Source organism: Mustela nigripes, chromosome 7 (assembly GCF_022355385.1).
Source record: "Mustela nigripes isolate SB6536 chromosome 7, MUSNIG.SB6536, whole genome shotgun sequence".
Classification (NCBI taxonomy): Eukaryota; Metazoa; Chordata; class Mammalia; order Carnivora; family Mustelidae; genus Mustela; species Mustela nigripes.
Genome location: NC_081563.1, coordinates 18,260,426 through 18,274,175, shown reverse-complemented (window position 1 = coordinate 18,274,175; position 13,750 = coordinate 18,260,426). Strand labels below are relative to the sequence as shown.

Sequence of the window (13,750 nt, the reverse complement as noted above, 5' to 3'; positions counted from 1 at the left end):
GACTTTTTCTTTTGTAAGCTCTGAGCTTATACAGATTTTAACTTTACAATGGCCAAATGTAGAATTTAAGGCATATTTACTACTTATAATTCACCTAAAATAATTCTTTATTTTTAGGATTAGTAAATGCATGGAAAAATGTTTCACACAAGCCAAAAATGTTCTGTTTTTAATTAGTCAAGTTTTTGCCCAAAATAATATACTTTTTGCATATTTTTCTCCAAAAGTTTCATAATTATGGTATATCATTAATTTTTTCTTGAGCAAATTCTGCTGATTGAGTATCTTTTAAATTTTAGAGAACACAAAGTCTTCAGTATTCATTCACCACACCTCATATAAATCATAATAATATTCTTCAAATCAGTGTAGCAAGAGTGTTAGATTTTAACCAAAAAGAAGGGTCTTGGTGTCCCAGCTTAGCTGCTCACTGAATGTATAACCTTGTTTTTCATAACATCACTGAGCCGCAGTTTGCCCATCGAAAAGGCGGAGACAGTAATACCTTTTACATTTGTCATAGGGATAAGAAACAGTATTCGTAAAAGTCGTAGCACAACAGAGGGCCGGGCACATAGTACGTTCTTGGTATAAGGTAGTTCTGTACTTCATATGGTATTTGCTTTCCTAAGAATGAGGTTAAATTATTTAAAACTTTAAAATATCAAACACAAAAGCAATTACGTTGTACTATAGAAGGTATGATTCTTAATGTTTCTGCCTTATAAGGTTTAACTAAATGTATTTTATTTAGTAATATAAAGATTTTAAATAAATTTTGTTATAGCTCAACTTCCTCAACTGCTTCACTGTCAGGGAACTCGCCCAAGACTGGGACCTCCGAGTGGGCAGTTCCTCAGCCTTCAAGATTAAAATATCGACAAAAATTTAATAGTCTTGACAAAAGTATGAGTGGATACCTCTCAGGTAAGTGACATTCAGTGCTTCAGAATGTGAGAGAGTTAAAGTTTTTTATATGAATTTCTACTGAAGAACATTTGCGTTTATACTTTGTAGCTTATCTAAAATTTTAACATCCAAAAAGTTTAGCAGCATTTGGTAAATACAGATATTTTAAGTAGTGTGAGAGCTCAAAGACAGATACAACTTGACTGATTTCTTCGAAGTTCTTATAATGAAGTTGAGCACACAGGTAGACCCCCAGGTTTTTGGAAAGAAGACCTCTCCCTTCAGAAGATTAAGTGTCACGCTTCAGTGCAGTGAAAGGAGAACCTCCTATGACAAGCTCCGTTGTGTGGGACTTAACCTCAGCTTTTTCCCTGCGGGTCCTCTTCTTCCTTGGGTCTTTCTATGCTTACCCTTACTTAAACCTCTGTGAGCACTGTCCACCTTTTAATGTTCCAACCAAGAGGTGCCCATAATACTTGACCTCAGGAGGGGCGGCTGGGTGGCTCAGTTGGTTATGTGTCTGCCTTTTGCTCAGATCACGATCTCAGAGTATTGGGTTCAAGCCCCACATCGGGCTCCCTGCTCAGTGGGGATTCTGCTTCTACCTCTCCCTCTGCCTCTCCTCCCCACTCACGCTGTCTCTCTTGCTCTCTCTCAAATAAATAAAATCTAAAAAAAAAAAAAGACTTGACCTCAGGTCCCTACAGAACATTTGAGTCCATCTCGAACACTATCCAAACTTTTCTCTTTTTTTCTTTTTCTTTCTTTCTTTTTTTTGGGGGGGGGGGGACCTTTGATTTGTATTATTGCTGAGTAGGAATAAAAATTTGTACCAGGAAAGTAGGATGTGACAAGGAGGTGAAGTGATTAAACAAAAAACATTTATGGAGCAGCCTGCTGGAAGAGAAAAGAATGAACCGGTTTGAGCATAATACTCTGGTACTTCTGTCCTCTCCAAAGACTAGAGGAAGCAAACTTTTCTAATAAAGGATAGTGAAGGGGATATAAACAGATGGTAGTAGGCCAAGGAGAGTTCCCACCTTTTAACTGCCCCTCTCTCTCCACTCTGCAACTAATTTATAGTTTAGACAGAGTAATAAAATAAGTGTTTTAAAATATTAGAGCTTCAAAGTGCTTAGGGAAAATAGAGTGGGAGATACTAAAGAGATTAGATAAAACATCTTATAGGAGGGAGCATTTCAGCTCCATCATGAAAGGAAGAGTTAGGGTTTGGACAGATAGAGATTGAAGGTGATAGCATTTGAGGGTGACAGAGAAGAAGTCTTAAGAGCAAAAAGTACATGGTGTATTTGGAGAATATGAATGTATGGGATCTCTTAATTGTGCAATGGGGCAAGGGAGCAAGAAAGCCTTGCAACTGATTTGGCAAGCAAAACTGTACGATGTTTTCTTTAAATTTACATCATAAATTTGTGATAAAAACTTTAAAAAAGCAAGATGGGGGTGATCAGGCCTTGGGCTGGACAGCTCCTTTCTATACACTTAGCACCGTCCACTGCATTTGCGTCTAAGGTCATGTATGTCAGATTCACTAGAAACTGAAGGGGGGAGAAAAGGGCAAGGTAGTCATGCACACAAAATTCAGGACAGCAGTTCCCTCTCCTGATGGAGGTGTGGAGATAAAGTCGTGGAACATAGCTTCAAAGCATTTAGTCATGAGCTAGTGTTAAGTTTGGGTGGCAGGTTCGGGCATGTCTTTGTATTGTATTTCATAACCTATAATGTGTTATTTTATATGTATCAAATAGTACATAGTTACTTTTTTCTGTGATTTTATCAAATTACTTGAAATAAGATATATTTTAAAGTCACACTATTTTTTTTTTTAACATTTTAACATCTCTGAAATTAAGGATGTGTTACCATCAGTGGTGTCTTAGCACTGTCATGGTTTTGTTGGCAGTGTTTTTTTTTTTTCCTTTCTTACTGTTACATAAAATAATGATATGTCTTATAATTGATGGCATCTTAGAATCTGTGAAATATGATACTCAACACACTTAAGATTCATGAAAAGTCATCACAACTCCCATTTTTTTAAAAAAATGAACTTTGGGCCCTACATTTTACATTAAAAAGTGGACTAAAAAGCCATGTACAAAAATGTTGATAACAACTTCATTCAAAACATCCGAAAAAATGTGGATATTTAATATTGTGTTGATAATAACACAATATAAATAATGTGGATATTATTTATAAATAATATTAAATTACCTTAATAAATAAATAAATAAGTAATATTAAATATTTGTGTAACACAACATTTCACAGCAAAAAGATGAATGAATTCCTGATACATACAACAACATGGATAATGTATTGAATGAAAGAAGCTTGGCTCAAAGGGTCCACACTATTTAATACATTTATATGAAGCTGAGCAACTGGAAACATGATGGATGGTGATAGAAATCAGAATATTATAGTTACTCTGTTGGGAAGGGACCATGCACAAACCTTGTGAGGTGCTAAAAACATTCTGTATGTTGATAAGGATGTTGGTTGCATATGCACATACCCGTGTAAAAACTCATCAAGCAGTACACTTAAGATTAGTTCACTTTACATATGTACTAAAAACATACAGTAAAAACAAAGGTGGAATATGAAGGTCAATAGAAAGTCACCTGTGAAGAATTAGTCCCCTAATGTTACTTGATTTGTATATGCCACATTATATGAAGGTCATATATTGAGTTGTTCGCGGAGTATTAACCTGAGACCTACAAGAATGAAGCTATGTATTCATAGTTAAGGGAAAGTTGTTTTTATTTTTATTTTTTAAAGATTTTATTTATTTATTTAACAGACAGAGATCACAAGTAGGCAGAGAGGCAGGCAGAGAGAGAGAGGAGGAGGAAGCAGGCTCCCTGGCTGAGCAGAGAGCCTGATGCAGGGCTCGATCCCAGGACCATGACCTGAGCCGAAGGCAGAAGCTTTAACCCACTGAGCCACCCAGGTGCCCCGTTTTTTGTTTTTTTTTTTATTTTTTTTATTTTTTTATTTTTATTTTTTTTTTTTAAAGATTTTATTTATTTATTTGACAGACAGAGATCATAAGCAGGCAGACAGGCAGAGAGAGGGAGAGGAGGAAGCAGGCTCCCTGCAGAGCAGAGAGATCGATGCGGGACTCGATCCCAGGACCCTGAGATCATGACCTGAGCCGAAGGCAGCGGCTTAACCCACTGAGCCACCCAGGTGCCCCGTTTTTTGTTTTGTTTTTTTTTTTTAAATAGGTGTTTCTTGTGTCTTGCAACTGAGCATGAGCCCCAGGTATATGAGGCTGGGACTGACCTAGACTTACATGTTTTGCTTTGTTCAGTACGTGTAGCATTCAGTGGTCTGATTTTCTTTCTCTTCTTCTTCTTCCCTTCCCCCTTAACTCTTGTGATTTATTTAGATTAATTCATTGACTCATAGTTGCTGAGTCCCATATCTTCTGGGCACTCTGTGACACACTGAAATGCACGGGGTAGGGGGAGATATGGTCCATATCTTTGAGGAGTCCATAGTATATAGGTCACATAATCATAATATTTGATTAGTGGTTTAAAAGTGCTGTGATTGGGGTGCTTGGGTGGCTCAGTTGGTTAAGCATCTAACTTTTGATTTCAGCTCAGGTCATGATCTTGCTGTCATGAGACTGAGTCCCACTTTAGGCTTCATGCTCAGCAGGGATCCTGCTTGTCCCTCTCCTTTTTTTTTTTTTTTTTAAGATTTTATTTATTTATTTGACAGACAGAGATCACAAGTAGGCAGAGAGGCAGGCAGAGAGAGAGAAGGAAGCAGGGTCTCTGCTGAGCAGAGAGCCCGAGGCTGGGCTGGGTCTCAGAACCCTAAGATCATGACCTGAGCCAAAGGCAGAGGCTTTAATCCACTGAGCCACCCAGGTGCCCCTGTTTCTCCTACTCCTCCCCCTGCTCACTTGTTCACTCTCTCTCAAATAAATACATAAAATCTTTTTAAAAAATAAATTAAAAAATAAAAGTGCTGTGGTTAATAAAGATGAGAAAGTGACCAGTATGTGAGGATATGAAAGAGCTTCAGGGAAGAGATGACAGCTGAGCTGGACCTTATAGGATGAGTAGTCCACCAGGTAGAGAAGGAGGAACTAGCCTTATAGGCACAGGGAATATGATATCAAAAGGATTGGCAGACCAACAGTGTAGATGTTCAAGTGAGCTTTTCTTAGTAGAGTACTCTGCAGGCTCTCTATAGCCCTTTGTACGATTTATACCTTGCACATTTAAGCCTTCCACCAGTAGGCTTTTAACCATTTACATTCCTTCCTTCCTTCCTCCTGTTTGCTCTCTTGCCCCATGCTAAGGGATCTACTTTCAGTTGTCTTTGACTAAAAACTGAAACATTAGTTACTAGACCTTTTTTTCAGGTTTGAAATAACCTTCCATTTCTCTTTATTAGAAAAGTCCTCCTTATAAATGAAACAAGATGGGATCGGGAGGGAGGCAAACCATAAGAGACTCTTAATCTCACAAAACAAACTGAGAGTTGCCGGGGGATAGGGGATAGGGAGAGGGTGGTTGGGTTATGGACATTGGAGAAAGTATGTGCTACAGTAAGTGCTATGAAATATATAAATCTGGTGATTCACAGGTCTGTACCCCTGGGGCTAATAATACATCATATGTTAATAAAAAAAAAAAAAAAAGAAGAAGAAGAGTCTTCTTTTTAACACAAAGACCTCCTCAAATCTCACTTACGTAAAATCTACTGAGGACTAATTATTTGGGAGACGGTATAAGCTATTTGCAGTGTTTTTTCAAGACTGAGATTTTAAAGTTACATAATATAAATGTCCAGTTGCATGTTATAATTTATGGTGTATTTATGTCTGTTCCGTATGGTATATATAGCTCATGTTCAAAGCTCAGTGAAACAGTGGGTTAGCAGCATTCAGGCTGGCTCTGCAGTGGGAGCTGAGGAAGAGTTGGTGGATGTACTGTTTTCTGTGCAGTTGTTTGGATGGTTCTCAGCTCAGGCTGAACCCTGAGTAGAGGCTGACTCCCAGTACTCATGGCTCAGTCGTCACCTGGGAGTGGGAGGTGCAACACCTGCGTTACTGACTAGGAGACCTGCCCTGGAGAAGCCATGTCATTTTATCCATGGTCAGAAAGCCTCACACTTGGCCATCAGGAGTGAATACTCCTGTGAATGAGACCTGAATGGATTTCTGGGATTTCTGTGTGGCCATCATCCTGACATGAAAATGCAGGGCAGGAAGCCTGTTACAGAAACATATTTTTGATGACTGAGGGAGAGAAAAGAAGTTGAAACAGTTTGTTACAGATCATAAGCAATCAGTGAATGCTGTTATTACTCTCGGACTCTATCCCATAAGTCCCCATTGCACCTTAGAGAACTTCGGATTACAATTCTTTTCATCACTTTAGCAAATATTTATTGAGCATTTATGGACCTGGCACTGGGTACAATCGTTAGTGAATAAGGCAGTCAAGGTTTTTGTCCATAGGACTTAGCAGAAACAGACAATAAATAGCTAAACAGGAAGATAAATATTACATTACAGATTGTGATATGAGTTATGAAAGAAACAAACAAGAAGTATATTAGATCATAGGGCAGACAGAGAAGACATTTCTGAGAAGGTGGCATTAAATTGGGACTTTCAGGGTGAGGACCCAGACAGGCAGTGATGTCAGATTTTAGAACTTGATGTTGGATATGGGTGTACATGAGGGAGGGATCAAGGGTGACTTTCTGCTTTCTGGCTTGAGACCCTGGCAGGACAGTGATGCCACCCAGAGCAAGGGGAAGGCTGAAGGTAAATTGGGTGAAAAGGGCTGTGAATGGGGATTGAGAGAGTCATTTGGTATGCATTTGGTTTGAGATGCCTGTAAAATACTTCAGCAGGTTTTTCAGTTGGATATAGAAATCTAAACCTAAAGCAGAGGTTTAGGCTGGGATGTACATTTGCAAATTATCTAGGTGCTATTTAAAGTCACAAAAATGAATGTGAACACACAGAGAGAACAGAGTGCCCAGAACAGAGCCTTGGGGAATCCCAGCATTTACAGGTCACTTGGAAAAGAGAAAGTAGAGAGAGAGGAAAGATTAGAGAGAGATGAGAAAGTCTGAAGATGCTAAGAAAGCAGTGCTTAGAGGTGCACAGGGAGCATGAGGAGACCTGAGAGCTCAGCCTCCAGCACTTTCTGTGCCAGCACTAGGACCCTTGTGTTGGTCAGTGGTGTGTGCTTGTTATTTTCTGAAAGGACATGGGGGAACACTTGAGTTACTAATTCTTGATTTTAAATTCCTTGAGGGCAAGGGTTTTGATTACTGTGTTTTGATTACTCCCCAGTGCTCAGCAGCTGGCATATAGTAAAAACCTTTTTGATGTCAAAAGTTTCCAGGATAGCAGCAGTATTATTTTATGGAATACAGTCATTTCAGTTTACATGACTTTGAAGAGACTAAAGAATTTTCTTTCTTTTTTCTGGTTTTTCCCACTCAATCAGGTTTTCAAGCTAGAAATGCTCTTCTTCAGTCAAATCTTTCCCAAACTCAGCTAGCTACTATTTGGTGAGTTTGTCCATTGATCGTGATTTTTAACTATACATCCTCTGTTGTAGGAAAAATACTGTTTCTGTCAAAGTTTATGACTCAAAGATGTTCCATAAAAGCAGCCATTCAAAGCCTAATGCAACCCTAAAAGCCAATAAAATTGTACAAATTGTTATTTTTTGGCAATGTAGCATTTAATTATTTTGCAAGTAAAACTGGTTTGTCTTTTCATAATGGCATCTGTGGAGAATTAGAGAATGTCTCATTTTTAATTTAGAGCTAAATGTGATTTGATAGGTGAATTATCCATGAAATGAGACAAGCCACCTTTTCAGAAGGAATGTTTCTTTTTCTCCCCTCCCTTTGTGATAGAACAGTGAACGGTAAAAATAAGCTCACTTTTCCATGTATATTTATATTTCCCTAAAGTATGTTAACCCAGCTGTTTATTGTAATTATTATTATTTTGAAATTAAATATTGAACTCTTTTGAAAATACTTCACTCTAAGTAGACTGTTTATAGCTGTGAATGTTCACATTTTCTTTAGGACCCTGGCTGACATTGATGGTGACGGACAGCTGAGAGCTGAAGAGTTCATCCTTGCGATGCACCTCACTGACATGGCCAAAGCGGGACAACCATTACCACTGACGTTGCCTCCTGAGCTTGTCCCTCCGTCTTTCAGGTGGGCGCCTCTTGAGGTGAAGAGGCATGGTTTTGATTTTTGGGTAGACATGATGATTACGTTGCGATCTCCTGAAGTTAAACATTGACACTGACATTTGATTTTGGTATTTAATGAGTTACACCAGCAAGGAGTAGAAATAGGTGTGTTTCCACCGTGTTATAGATAAGGAAACTGGCAGCTACAGATTAAGAACACAATTGCTCACGGACAGCAGTCAGCTAAACCATGATGTGAATCCAAGCCTCTCTGGCTAGACAGTCCATATCCTTCCATACATCATAACTTTAGACCATATTGCACTCTAAGTGTCTTTAATACTGCATTCTAAATATTCAATGGCTCTAGTTATTGGTAGTACAGCTGTATATACAGTCTAGAAATGTCCAGATTGTTTGGTGCTAAATTCATTTGTTGTCTTCTTTTCTTAGGGGAGGAAAGCAAATTGATTCTATTAATGGAACTCTGCCTTCATATCAGAAAATTCAAGAAGAGGAACCTCAGAAAAAATTACCAGGTAACATTGAATGTCTAAGTTGTATGTTTACAGTGGGTTCTCTTAAATTTTACCTTGAGTTGTAAACAAGTATTTAGTATGTTACATTCTTAATATTTTATATGCTATAAGAGAAAACTATTCACCAAAAGGGTTAGATTCTGACATCAATAAACTGAAGATAGTAAAAAGTGAGAAGTATATTTAGGAAGAAGAGACAGTGTATGTGTTTGGCAAGAGTCTTTGTCTTAGACATCCTGGTTAAAATGCTCCTCCCACTTTAGGAAAAATCACTACAGCAAGCTTTGTGATGAAATCTTCAGCTGTAAAGAAAAGTTTAAATATTGGTTGAAAAAGTACATATGTATATATTTTAAAGTATTAAAAAGTTAATGAACTATATCAAATAAAATAAGTATATAGCCGTATAACTTTATTTATCCGAAGAAAATACTGAGAAAACAGTTAGCATTTTTATTGGCAGGAATAGTAAAATTATTTCTCTCAGATGGATTCAAACTTAGAAATTTGTTTTCCAAAAATGAATCCTCTTAGACAAAAGTAAATACTTTACTATTTACATTTGAGTTAAAACTATCCTTAGGGGAAGTGTCCACGGAGTAACAGCACTCAAATGATCACGAGGCATGAGGGTGTTGAAACTGGAGTCCACGTTCTTGGGCTGTTCATGTGAGAGTCCTTACAACATGTTTTATTTAGTTACTTTTGAGGACAAGCGGAAGGCCAACTACGAGCGAGGAAACGTGGAGCTGGAGAAGCGACGCCAAGCGCTGATGGAGCAGCAGCAGAGGGAGGCAGAACGGAAGGCCCAGAAAGAAAAGGAAGAGTGGGAGCGCAAACAGAGAGAATTGCAGGAGCAAGAATGGAAGAAGCAACTTGAATTAGAAAAACGCTTGGAGAAGCAGAGGGAGCTGGAAAGACAGCGGGAGGAAGAAAGGAGAAAAGAGATAGAAAGACGAGAGGTTGTTTTTAACTTATTTTGTTTCCTCAGAAAATGATTATATTTAATAAGTGACTTTATTCCATTTGATTTAAAAATGGGTATTTTTGTTGTGTCTTATTTTCTCTGCATCATTCATTCTTACTTATCATCTCCATCTCTGAGCCTGCCTTCCCTTGCGGAGGGGAAGAGGGCCCTTGCTTGTGAAGGGTTTTCAGGGCCAGTACCTGGTGGAGGACGCCTGTCTGCAGGTGATAAGTCATTCAGAGGAGGACTGATGGCAGAGCTGAGTTGAGTGAGGAGCTGAGGTTAGTGAGCCAGAGGAAGGAGTCCGTCCAGGCAGGGCATGAACAAAAGTAAGCTTGGGATCCAGAGTAAGAGGCCGCGGAATTGGAGCCGCAGAAAGCTGAGACTGGGGAGTCCGGAGGAGGAGCACAAGGGTGGGCTTGCACAGGTCCTTGGGATAAATACTGCTGTGTGGTATCCCTAGGAGGACTGGCTTTGTTTTAAGGGGCTTGGGATGGAGCACAGAAATCACAATGACACTGAAGTAAAGTCAGGAGAAGGGTTTTTCTTCCCTGATACCAGAATAAAGGTATGATTATTCTTATTAACACTTCTATTTCTGAGATTGTCTTTTTATTTAAGAAAAAAGTAACTACAAAGAAAAAGATGGTTCCATGAAACAGTCAAAAAGTCTGATGGGTGATGTTACTTTTGTGGAAGTCCATAGGTTAGGCCAACTGCTAAAACTGGGTTTGCCCAGTTTCCTAACTTAGGCACTGAAGCTCACTAAATGCCAAACACTGCCTCCCCTCTCTGTCCTCCCATCACTTTTTGAATGAGGCAAAATTGTTAATTTAAAAATTAATTCATTGGGGTGCCTGGGTGGCTCAGTGGGTTAAAGCCTCTGCCTTCAGCTCAGGTCATGATCCCAGGGTTCTGGGATGGAGCCCTGCATCTGGCTCTCTGCTCTACAGGGCTTCCTCCTCTCTCTCTCTGCCTGCTTGTGATCTCTGTCAAATGAATAAATAAAATCTTTTAAAAAAAATTCATTATTTTCAGGCAGCAAAACAGGAACTGGAAAGACAACGTCGTTTAGAATGGGAGAGGATTCGTCGACAGGAGCTTCTCAATCAAAGGAATAGAGAACAGGAAGAAATTGTCAGGTTAAACTCTAAAAAGAAGAGTCTTCATCTCGAGTTGGAAGCACTGGTATGCCTGAGGTTTGAGTGAAATTGCTGTGAATGATGCTAAAGTTACCTGTTGAAAATACTGTTCTTTTTTTTTTTTTTTCCCCTTAAGATTTTATTTACTTATGTGAGAGAGAGAGAAAGAGCAGCCACAAGCAGGGAGTGGGGAGCAGGGGTGGGGGGGTGGGGGGGTGAGGAGACTCCTTGCTGGCTTAGTCCCAGGACTCTGGGATCATAACCTGAACTGAATGCAGACATTTAACGGACTGAGCCACCCAGGCGCCCCTGTCATTGCTTTTTAAACCTACCTCATGAATACATTATGTTTTCATGGGATTGAATAGTCATGTTTTCATGTGTGCTTCTTAACAGTCTGGACAATATAGTTTACCAGAACAGTGACTCAGAGTGCTGAGAGTTACGTTGTGGTCTCAGTGCCGAAGCTGCCAAACTATGTATTCCTGGGCAAGGCATCCCTTCTCTGTGTGTTGCTTTGCCCGTCTGTAAAAGATAGAGTTGTGTCAGTTTAGTAAAAAAAATTTTTTTTTAGTTTAGTAATTTTCAGTTTTGAAGTTGATGTCTAGAAGTGGTCTGCAGAGGGGTGACCAGCAGTGGGAGGGGGGAAACCAAGGCAGCAGGGCAGTGCTCCCTTCTCCCTAGCACTTTGCATGACTCGCAACACACAAGCTCCACAGTTACTTGCTTTGCTTTTCTTGGAGTTTTATCTGGATTTGCTTGGAAAAAAGGATTCTGCTAAAAAGAAAAAATGATTTGAAGCTCCTGATCTAGACGACCTCTTAGGACTTCTTCCAGTTCTGCCGGACTGTGGTTTTTAGCTAATATTGGCCAGTATGCTTACCAGATTTTACACTTCAGATGTCAGAGAGACAAGTTGTTTAAAAGGCTTTGTTGCAAATAAATAAAAAAATAAATCGCTTTGCTTCAAATGCATGGTGAGAAGATAGAAAGGGTGTAGGTTTAACCCTAGATTCTAAAAGCCTGACCTAATAGTGTAATAGGATTTTGAAAAAAAATACACGGGTAGCCATGTTATAGATTCAAGCTTAGACCTTTTTTAATTGGATTCTAACATTTTATTTGGTTTCTGACTTGAAATTACAATTTTTAAAAATCGCATTTGTGGTTATAAAGGTGCTATCTTATGCCTTCAAATGGATAAGAAAGCATATCACAATTATTATTGATGCCACAGTACTACAAAATAGGCCTAAAAATCCTTAACTTCTTTGTGTAGCTATTTGGTTTTCTGTCTGAATGATTATTTTAACTATGTTTTTCCTTAAAATTATAAAAAGGAACCTTATGATTGATTGTTTTTCCCCCAAGAACCTGGATTGCATACCAAGCAGTAACATAGATTAATGTAAAGAATCTGGAAGGTCCAGAGCCTGTACCTGCTGAAGATAGGAACATGAACGCTAGGGTAGACATTGCATATTCCTTTTAGCATGTGTGTTTCTCAAATATAAAACTAACTTTTCAGTAAAAACTTTAATTATCAGTGATTTTTAAGCTTCATTTCTCCTCCTCACCTTGCTGTATTAACTAGGGCTACCATAATGAAATAACACAGACTAGGGGGCTTAAACAAAAGAAATTAATTTTCTCACAGGTCTGGAGTCCCAAGATCAGGATGTCAGCAGGTTTGGTTACTTCTTTTTTTTTTAAAGATTTTATTTATTTATTTGTAAGAGAGAGTGAGAGCGAGCACAGGCAGATAGAGTGGAAGGCAGAGTCAGAGGGAGAAGCAGGCTCCCTGCGGAGCAAGGAGCCCGATGTGGGACTTGATCCCAGGACGCTGGGATCATGACCTGAGCCGAAGGCAGCTGCTTAACCTACTGAGCCACCCAGGCGTCCCAGGTTTGGTTACTTCTGAGACCTCTCTCCTTGGCTTGCAGATAGATGGCTGCCTCCTTGCTATTTTCCTTACATGGCCCCTCCTTGCCTGTGCATCTCTAGTGTCTGTTTTGTGTCCAGATTTTCTCATGTCATAAGTCAGGTTATATTAGGGCCCATCCATATGACCTTATTTAAACTTATGATCTCTTTAAAGACCCTGTTTCCAAATAACAGTCACACTCTGGGGTCCTGGAGATTAAGACTTCAACATACAAATTTTGGGGAGATACACTTCAGCCCATAACACCTCACCCTTCTCCTTAGTCTCCATTAAGAATCTCTGCTAGTTTGGGGGGCACCTGGGTGGCTCAGTCGTTAAGCGTCTGCCTTCAGCTCAGGTCATCATCCTGGGGTCCTAAGATGGAGCCCCACATCAGGCTCCCTGCTTGACAGGAGGCCTGCTTCTCCCTCTCGCACTCCCTCTACCTCTTGTTTCCTCGCTCACTGTCTCTCTGTGTGTCAGATAAATAAATCTTAAAGAAAAAAAAAAAAAGAATCTCTGCTAGTTTGGGTTCTTTTTTTCCTCCCTACTTCTCAGAGAAGAAGAAAGGAATATTTAGTGTAGGAGGAGAGAATTGTGGCCCAAAAGGCCCTCCTGGACCCTGTTTAATTAGAGGAAATTAGATGGCAATGTGGAGAGTAGAAATTTCAGAAGCTTCAAGGAGACAGTGCCAAAAGTCGCATGTAGATGTTTATCTCTCTTCGTTATCCTTTGAGACTACCTCTATTTTAATATTATAAATTAATGCCTCACTGCTGGAATCAGAAAAAATTCAGCGTGCTATGTTTGTGCTTGGTCATATTAGCATCTGGGCTCTTACCCTCTGAGAATGGTATATTTCCTGCTAATAATAACTCTATCCGGAGTTAACAGATACAACCTTAGAACACATTCCACTTAGTTGTATTTACTTATTTTTAGGTAGGCTCCATGCCTAATGTGGGGCTCAGATGCACCACCTCCAGATTAAAAGTCATATGCTCTACTGACTAAGCCAGCCAGGTGCCCTCCACCAC

The 13,750-nt window shown here is 39.4% G+C and overlaps 1 protein-coding gene across 7 annotated transcripts in view; it reads left to right on the top strand.

The window, feature by feature from the left end:
- ITSN2 (intersectin 2) overlaps window positions 1-13,750 on the top strand; it is a 140,491-nt gene that overhangs the window by 43,332 nt on the left and 83,409 nt on the right. For all 7 annotated transcript variants that reach the window (XM_059405234.1, XM_059405233.1, XM_059405240.1 and 4 more), the window contains 6 exons: window positions 788-927; window positions 7,431-7,494; window positions 8,026-8,163; window positions 8,595-8,680; window positions 9,380-9,642; window positions 10,686-10,835. In XM_059405234.1, coding sequence (XP_059261217.1) covers window positions 788-927; window positions 7,431-7,494; window positions 8,026-8,163; window positions 8,595-8,680; window positions 9,380-9,642; window positions 10,686-10,835 — 841 coding nt within the window. The remainder of the gene's footprint in view (window positions 1-787; window positions 928-7,430; window positions 7,495-8,025; window positions 8,164-8,594; window positions 8,681-9,379; window positions 9,643-10,685; window positions 10,836-13,750) is intronic.